The sequence below is a fragment of the Durio zibethinus genome, chromosome 12, assembly GCF_047325235.1.
Source record: "Durio zibethinus cultivar Kanyao isolate XHJ-2024 chromosome 12, ASM4732523v1, whole genome shotgun sequence".
NCBI lineage: Eukaryota > Viridiplantae > Streptophyta > Magnoliopsida > Malvales > Malvaceae > Durio > Durio zibethinus.
The window spans coordinates 11727046-11736129 of NC_143173.1; the positions used below are offsets into that span (position 1 = coordinate 11727046).

General features: G+C 31.6%; 2 protein-coding genes across 4 annotated transcripts; both read right to left on the reverse strand.

Moving 5' to 3' along the window:
* LOC111297345 (protein trichome birefringence-like 33) lies at positions 1-3553 on the reverse strand. Of its 3 annotated transcripts, none has more exons than XM_022892069.2 (6): positions 3246-3553; positions 2944-3160; positions 1068-1245; positions 791-990; positions 545-703; positions 1-463 (listed from the first exon to the last, which is right to left on the reverse strand). In XM_022892069.2, exons 1-6 carry the CDS (start codon positions 3418-3420, stop codon positions 124-126), a joined length of 1269 nt encoding a protein of 422 aa, XP_022747804.2. In that variant the 5' UTR covers positions 3421-3553; the 3' UTR covers positions 1-123. The 3 variants fall into 3 exon arrangements, with proteins under 3 accessions (XP_022747804.2, XP_089596703.1, XP_022747805.2); XM_089740577.1 differs by having other exon boundaries at positions 2944-3146; positions 3190-3544; XM_022892070.2 differs by having other exon boundaries at positions 2944-3155; positions 3246-3448.
* Positions 3554-5844: 2291 nt separating this feature from the next.
* On the reverse strand, positions 5845-9084 carry LOC111296947 (protein trichome birefringence-like 33). The gene is made up of 6 exons (XM_089741614.1): positions 8789-9084; positions 8440-8674; positions 7417-7594; positions 7131-7330; positions 6860-7018; positions 5845-6740 (listed from the first exon to the last, which is right to left on the reverse strand). Exons 1-6 carry the CDS (start codon positions 8967-8969, stop codon positions 6404-6406), a joined length of 1290 nt encoding a protein of 429 aa, XP_089597740.1. The 5' UTR covers positions 8970-9084; the 3' UTR covers positions 5845-6403.

Below are 9084 nucleotides of genomic sequence, written 5' to 3' on the forward strand. Positions count from 1 at the left end.
TCACCCCAAACATAAAAAATTTGTATATAAAAAAGGTTACATGTCCAGTCTTATTCATGGCCATCATTGAGCAAACCAATTAGAAAGAAGATTTGATGTATAATTCATGATTGAAAATTATATTCAAGGATAAAATAGCTTGGCAAAGAGAAGCTCATTCCAAGTATCTTGAAGGCCTGGCAAACACCAATGCACACAATCAGCATAGCTAACAGGGTTGGCCAGCTGCTCCGGAGTCAATGGATTCCATTGCTTCTTGTATATTGATGTATGTGCATCTTTGCGATAACTTGACAGTTGAGTGATGTTGAGAAATGTTATAGGAAACTTTGATTTACTGAACACTTCCCCAATCACCTTCATTATGCTTTTTCTGCAATCTGAACTCCAGAAATCAGGATCTTCAATCAAACTTGTTTGATTGTAACAGTTCTCACCAGGTTCACCTCCCCAATCAATGCTCCTGCCAACATGTGAAGAATCCAATAACCACAGATGCTGAAATCGTATAGTAAGAAACAGAGATTGTTCAATTTCTACTCACTTTGCATGAGTAGGTGACATGCTAGTGAAAAACACCCTTGTCTTCTTGCGATCCATGTTTTTCCTCACCCATCTCAACAAGCTTCTCATTGCCATACGATAGGCATCCTCAGTTGACACCATTATTATTTCTTTCTCGTCATCCTCAAAGGACCCTTTCCTGTGGAAACATACTATACATTAAGCCCCGAGACCTTTCCCTGAACCAGACAAAGAAAAGAGTTGATGAAGGGAAAATAAGACAAACAAGATCTTCATATCCAGGCCAGTCATCCACCATAGATAGGTGTTGAAAACCAAAATGTCAACGCCCTTCCAATGCTTGCCATGCTTATTGATTGAACCTTTCCTGACAATTCTATCAGATATCCTGTGAACAACAGCATTATCCGAGTTGGATTCAAGAAGAAATGGAGCCCAGTAGAACTCAATGGTGGCGTTGTAATCCTGGATAGGAAAATAGGAAGATCAATGTAATGTGAAAATTACTAATTGCATGGAAATTTGAACAAATTTGCAATTACCTTGGCTCGGAACACAGTCAGGGCATCATTATTATAGGTTTCCATGGATTTTCCATCTTCAGAAATGAGTCTGTGGAGAAGGCAGATCATTGATACATACTGGCCACGGTTCAATGAGTCACCCACAAACATCATTCTCTTCCCTCTTAGGCTCTCCAGCATCAATGTGGCATTGAAACTGTTCATTAGATCAGGACAGCAATACTTAACTAATGTATTTTTCATTTGGAAAACTTAGTTGACATGCTCTTTGTGGAATTTTTAATTTTATAAGTTAAATTAAGAAATTGACTCATAAATTATTTTTTTTAATTAATTTTTTATTTTTAATACATGTTCAAAAAATTTGTTATTTTATTAATTTCGTTTGTGAAATTTAAAAATTTCATATTTAACATGCATTTGAATTAAATATAATAATTTAAAATACAATACGGTGATATGATGTAAAAATAATACAAAAAAAAGATACAAATATAACATAATTTAAAATTTTAATAATAACCATATAAAGATAAAATAAAACCAAAAAATATATTTTGACATGAATTATAATACATAATTTTCGTATAAAATATAACATCAATACATAAATTATTAATATTTTACACGATACGAATTGTTAGTATGAGTAAAAAATTCAAGAAAACCAATAATCGTTTTGAAATAATAATGTTTAGTTTAATTCGAATCGATGTTTTCTTATTTGGTTCAGATAAAATTCAAATATTAAATTTATATATTAGGTTAGGATCAAATTTTAAATTGGAAAGTAAAAATTAAAAAAAAATCAAATATAATTGAATTATATATTTTTATTAACTTTTACATATATTTTAAATTTTTATAAAATAAAAATAATTATTATACCTAAATCTATTTAAATATATTAAAAATTATATTAAAATAATATATAAAAAACAAAAAAAATTTAAATTTAAAAATTGTTGAACTGAATTAAACCAAACTAGCAAAACTCAATTTAATTAAGATCAAATCTTGAAGTTAAGATCGAATTCAGTTTTAATTTTAAAAATTCATAATTTTGTAAATTATTTATAAAAATTGAGTCGAATCCAATCTATTATTAACTGTTATCAACTGTAATTGCCAAATCTATTTAAGTTATTAAAATTTTCATAATAAAATATTTATATTTATATTTATATTTGATAATTTAAAATATAATATAATAATATTATATAAATATAATATCAAAATAAAATATCAAAATGATAAGATTTAAAATTATAATAATAACTATATGATTTTAAAAAAATTATATTTTATATTTTTATATTAATACATAAATTTTATGTAAAATATATTATAATTAAGGATAACATCAACTGACACTTGGAAAGAAAGACTTGATGGGTCCTACCTAAATATTTCATACTCGCAACACCGACAATTTGACGATCCTTCTGGGTTGTGGCCAAGGATCCACTTCGTCTTGGCACGTGTACAACCGTGCAAAGTAGACCGACATACCGCCGGCGATTTTTAGTTTGCCAAGTCCAGCCAACGAACATTCTTTGTTTAATCAAATTTTAATTTTATCATATACAATTAAAATGATTAAAATTTTCTACTTCAAGACAAAAAAGAATCCGTAAATTACTATTTTCATCAAGCAAATTACTAAAGAATGTAAAAGCTTCAAAATTTCTCATTCTAAAGCTGAAACAATAAAAGCAAGGAGAACGTGACAAAGTTTGCGTATGATTTTGAGGTTTTCCACAACAGAAAAAGCAATGATAAAAACAAAAACTAAAAGCTTCAATCAAATGAAGATATGATTAAGATGAATTAAAGGCTTTAGAATTTTCGGGAAAAAAAAAGAAAGAAAATTCTAGGTTTTAGTTTAATTTACCTGGGAAGATCACAGCCATGGGGTTGCCATCTCCATTTCTGATACCCTCTGTCAGGTCTTCCATGTTCTTGACATGTCAATTGTGGCTGGATATACGGACACTCCGATTCTTCATAGTGAGGACGATTCAACTCGTCCCTAACCCACCTCCCACTGAACACATCACATCCTTCTTCGGTCTTCCCTATGGCGAATGGCAACTTCTCTCTTTTCTTCACTAACCCCAAACCCCAAAACTCAGTCAACCCAAGAAAAAACATAAAGCCTTGTTCCAAATTCTGCTATTGAATGAGTTAACTCACCTGGTCTAGAGATAGCTCGGCCTGGGATTGGTTCAAGCTGTCCAAAAATGCACATGAAGTCTTCTCCATAGAGGATAGCAACGAAAACAATGAAAGCTAACAAAGCGAAGAGGTAAGGAGAAAGCCGAGCCTTTCTAAGAACAGCAGATGAAGAGGAAGGAAGTGGAGGCTTCATTTTCAACCAAAATTTTTTTTTCCTTTTTCTTTTGATTTTTATATGGTAACTTTGTGTTTTAGGAGTAGATTCATGAACTATATAGGAAACTATACAAAGGGTTGCAATTGTGAAGAAAGTTTCAACATTTGAATAGTTGGATGACCTGTGAAATTGTAGTTGTTAGAGGAAAAAAAGTATGATTGGTTGATGGTCACCACGTCATGTCTTGATTAACTGTTTGATTGTTACATTCTAGGTTGAATTTTTGTGGTTTTTTATAATTAATTGGATATCAGTATAATTATATAAGTGATTAATTAAATAATTAATTTGATAATTAATAGTAATTGAAAATTAATTCGGTGGGACAGAGAGCTATCAACCGAGTAGGTATGGAATAAGTAGAGCATTTCCAATATTATGTCATTCTCTTAAAATATTTTCATTCTCGTGCCCATGTTCATATCTAAATAAAATTTATATCCACCCTTGGTGAGGATTTAATCGATATGGGAATTTTAGTATTTGTGATTATTAAAAAACTTAAAAATAAATATTAAACTATTTAATAGTTATTAAAATATTTAAACTTATAAATAAAACAAGTTTACACAATAACAATTAAAATTAAAAAAAGCTAACATATATTAACTTAACATAACATAATAAATATATATTATATTTTTATATCTATTAAATATATAAATATATATAATGTAGGTATGAAATAGGTGCCATGTTATCTATCCTTGATATTTCGGAATCATATCATTCTCTTATTTATTTATAAAATTTAATTGATTTGAATTTATTTCTACTAATATATTCTGAAAAGAGTGATGAAGAGTAGTGGGTGTAGTGGAAGGTTATAATTTTCCCTTAGCTTAAAAGCTAAGGATGTCCCTAATTTAAAGATGGCATATCATGATCCGACCCCATTATTACAATGACTTGTAAGGGAAAAAAATGGTGTAATCACTAACTATAAAAGTACGGTTGCTTTCCTTTAAGAGTTTTAGGTGAGGATTTGGTGGCATTTCACCTTCTTTTTTATTGGCTTTTTGTACGTTTTTTTCTTACTCTAATTCTCAACAAGAAAAGCAGGTGTTGAAGTGCTATCCAGCTGATATGATTTAGCAACCCAATAGGGATGGATCAACTAAATGGTATCCATATTTTTCATAGGAAATTCTCTGGTACTAATGAAAAAAATGGTGCAATTATCAACTAAACATTTGAAATTCTAAGATGGCAATGGATAGTAATTAAATAGATATATGTTATTATTCAATTTGTTTATGTTATATTCAAATATTTATAAATAAATAATTAATATATTCGAATAAAAAATTTATTATTCATGACGGATTCAGATCGAATACAAATAGTATTATTTGAATATTTAATATTCGAATTCGTTTAAATTTTAATGAATAGAAATATATATTTGAATTCGTTATCTATTTATATATATAAAATATATAAACTTTTATATTTGTAGAAGATTTTGAATCTTAAAAAATAAATTTTATTTATTATTAATTGAGGATGAATTTAAATTTTATTTATTTTATATTTTAACATAAAATTTAAATAAATGAATATCTTAATTGATTCGGATATTTAAATGGATATTGCTTATTTAAACGAATTTGGATTTGTATGAAAATATTAAACTTAAATAAATATTTAAATAGATTTAGATATTATAAATATTTAACGAATTTGAATACAGATATGTCAGAAATAATGGATATCCATTCATCACCATTTTTATATAATTCGTATGATATCTTAAATTTTTAAAAAATAAAAAAGAAAGTGTTGGTTAAAGATTAGTGTATATTACATCTAGCTGTTGGAATGTGATAATAAGTAGGAAACAAAAGCCTAAAGCTTCATTAGGATCGCTTTTAACCATGAATTTACAGATTTTAAGCACTGTTTTTTGGAGTTTCCAACAAAACGAAATGATGTAATCTCAAAATTTTAGAAAGCCATCCTCAAGGAAGCTCACTTTGAAATGGTACTTTGCAAAAAGTGAAATCTCCACCAAAAGTTCCAATGCTTCGATGCAATTTGGTTTGTATATATAGCATTCTAGAGATTTTAACAGATTTTGAGGCTTACTCAAATGGAGATCCCAGGCATTAATATCAAGTAACCTTTTCAATTATATTATGCATAGTTTATATGTGCATTTAATTTGCAGAAGAAGGTTAAAGTGTCTTCTGAGGACATGCATGTAAAATTCAATATCAAATGCATTTCCATCTGAGTCAAACATCAATATTCAACAGTGCTATGCCATTTTATTGAACTGACGCAATTTAATTTTACCATAGAAGCTAACAAGAAATTTCTGAAATAATTGGTTTTGATGATTTGATTCAAGCCCGTAAATCGAGTTCTTTGGCAAGATTGATGATTTGTTTTTGCTATGTCTTGGTCATAAAGCTTGTTATATATCTTAATTTGCTGATAATTTTCCAGCAATTTGAAATGCTGGTATGTTTCATGAGCATCAGAGACTAAAATAGCTGCATGAACCACCCTCCTTGGACCCTGGATTGGATGGTGCATAACTGGTCAATGATCCATTAGAGATCAGCCCTTTGGCACCCAAAATGTTGAACGATTATCTGTAGCTGTTGCTCCGAATCATCTTGATTCATGTCTTGTGTTGCTTTTGCTCTATTCTTCTTTCAAACATGTGCCAATACTTTCTATAAAAGTGAAATGCAAATCTTCATTTCGACTAGTTATAAAACAATCAATTCAATCACTTTGTTGACTTTTTTCTTTGTAACAATCACTATTATTTTACAGAAATCCTCCTCTTTTCTGTCTTTTTCCACCCTTTTCCCTTTTGTCACCATGTTCACCACCCCTCCAAGGAGCCAAATACTTGTAATGAAAATAGTTTATGTTGCCCAGGCCCAAACCATTTACAAAGAGGGATTGTCTGATTGATTTCACATTTCATCATTGAAGATTATAGTCAAGGATAAAATAGCTTGGCAAATAGAAGTTCATTCCAGGTATCTTGAAGGCCAGGCAAACACCAATGCACACAATCAGCATAGCTAGCAGGGTTTGCTAGCTGCTCAGGAGTCAATGGAGTCCATTGCTTCTTGTAAATCGAGGTGTGTGCATCCTTGCGATAACTTGAGAGTTGAGTGATGTTGAGGAATGTAATGGGGTACCTTGATTTACTAAATTCTTCTCTAATCACCTGCATAATGCTTTTGCTTTCTGATCCCCAGTAATTAGGATCTCCAATCAAGGTTGTTTCATTGTAACAATTCCCACCAGGTTCACCTCCCCACTCGTTGCTCCTACCAAATATAAAAGTTTCCATTCAGAGTGGTTTCATTTTTCATGCCATAGCCAGGCCTTATCCAAGCTAGGAAGCAAAGAATTAGTTTTCCTGAATATGACAGAAGTTATTACTCACTTTATATGCAATGGTGACATGCTAGTAAAGAAGACCCTGGTCTTGTTTTGATCCATATTTTTCCTCACCCATTTCAACATGCTTTTCATTGCCACACGATAAGCTTCCTCAGTTACCAGCTCCTCTATGTCCTTTTTTTCATCATCAAATGACCCTTTCCTGTCAAAACATAAAGCCAATTAGCCCATAAGACCTCTTTCTTTGAACCAAAAATAAGCTAACAAAACAGGCAAAGAGCTGATGAATCAATCGAGGGAGAAGAAAATAGTACAGGAACTTCATCTTCTGGCCGGTCATCCACCATAGATAGGTGTTGAATACCAAAATATCAACACCTTTCCAATTTTTCCCATGCTTATTGATCGAATCTTTCTTAACCATCCTATCAGCTACCCTGTGAACAATAGCATTATCCGAATTCGATTCTAGGAGAAATGGTGCCCAGTTGAATTCAATGCTGGCATTATAATCCTAAACAACAAAAGAACACGAATCAAATAAACAAGCTCCAAGTTTCTCTTAATAGAAGTTAAACAGAAATTCTCTAAACCAATTACCTTGGCTCTGAACACGACTAGTGATTGATCGACCGATGTTTCCAAGGATTTTGCATTTTCAGGGAGAATTCTATGGAGAAGGCAGACCATTGAAACATACTGGCCCCGGTTCAATGAGTCACCTACGAACATCATCCTCTTCCCTCTTAAGGCCTCCAGCATCAATGTGGCATTAAACCTGTAACAAAGATTTTCATGTATTAAATCAATGTCAATTAATAATACCATTTTACCTGCTGCTACTAACTTAGTGTTTACTTTTTCAGCATAACGAATGTGACAATATCCATCTTTTTCCACAAGCTTAGTTGTAGAACTAAGCATCAGTAAACTAATATACCATTACAATCCACGTGGCATAATCATATGATTCCAGGGTCAGATCAAAGTGGGCCCAATACACCAGACACGTGGACTAGTTGCAAGTAATGGGTCTCACCTCCTAATAGTTTATTCTTAGACAGGCCCTAACATGCGACCCACTATAATTTCCTGCCCGACCAACAAAGAGAAGAAGGGCCATTGGTTAGAGATAATGATTTTTGTGTGCTAAAATATTAAAATTTATTTATTTATATTGTATTTTATATAAAATTTAATATCATAATTTATATCAATATAAAAATATAATTTATATTTTTTTTAATTTTATTAAATTCATATAAATAATTATTAAAATTTTAAATTATATTATTTTTATATTTTATTTTTATATCATATTTATATTATATTATTGTATTACGTTTTAAATTTTTAGATTTACTGAAGATAAATCCACGGAAATAAGATAATTTTGACATAGTTGCATTTATAAACTCACTCACAAATGTGATTTTGTTCCTGTCAAAATCCTAACGCATGCATTACTATTTCCATGCCCGAAGACTTGAAACAACCAAAACATGGCAGTTGGAAAATTGCAAGAATTATTACATTTATGTTGAAAAAAAGATGAAGAAAGAAAGAAAGAAAGAAGAAAGAGCATATAGGAAAGTGGGTCTTGAATTGTTTGATTAGATTTACCTGGGAAGATCACATCCATAAGGTTGCCATCTCCATTTCTGATACTCTTTATCAGGTCTGCCATGTTCTTGGCACGTCAGCTGCGGTTGGATGTACGGACACTCCGATTCCTCATACAGTGGCCGGTTCAGCTCGTCCCTCACCCATCTCCCGCTGAAGATATCACATCCTTCGTTGGCTAATTTCCCTTTTGCGAATGGCAGTGCTGTCGACGACGTCGTCTCTCTTTTCTTCTCTAAGTACCGCAAAAACACAAGAGTATAGTATCAGTCACACACACCCTCAAGCCAACAAGAAAAGTAATGCATGCGACTGAGTTAGTTAGTTAGTTAGTTAGTTACTAACTCACCTGTTTCAGAGACGGGTTGGGTTGGGACGAGCTTGCTGCCATGGCCAAAGATGCTGAGGAAGTCCTCACAATAAAGAAGGACAACGAAGGCAATGAAGGTTAATAAGGTGTAGAAGTAAGGAGAGAGACGTGCCTTTCTAAGAACAGAAGAGGAAGACGGTGGAGGGAGAGGAGGCTTCATTCTTTGCTCTTCGTTTCCTATCTTTTCTTTTCTTTTTGTTTTTGTATGGCGATTAGACTAAATGAACATGAACATGGGGGCTTAAGATTGAAATGTGAGAATTGGATCAGTTGCA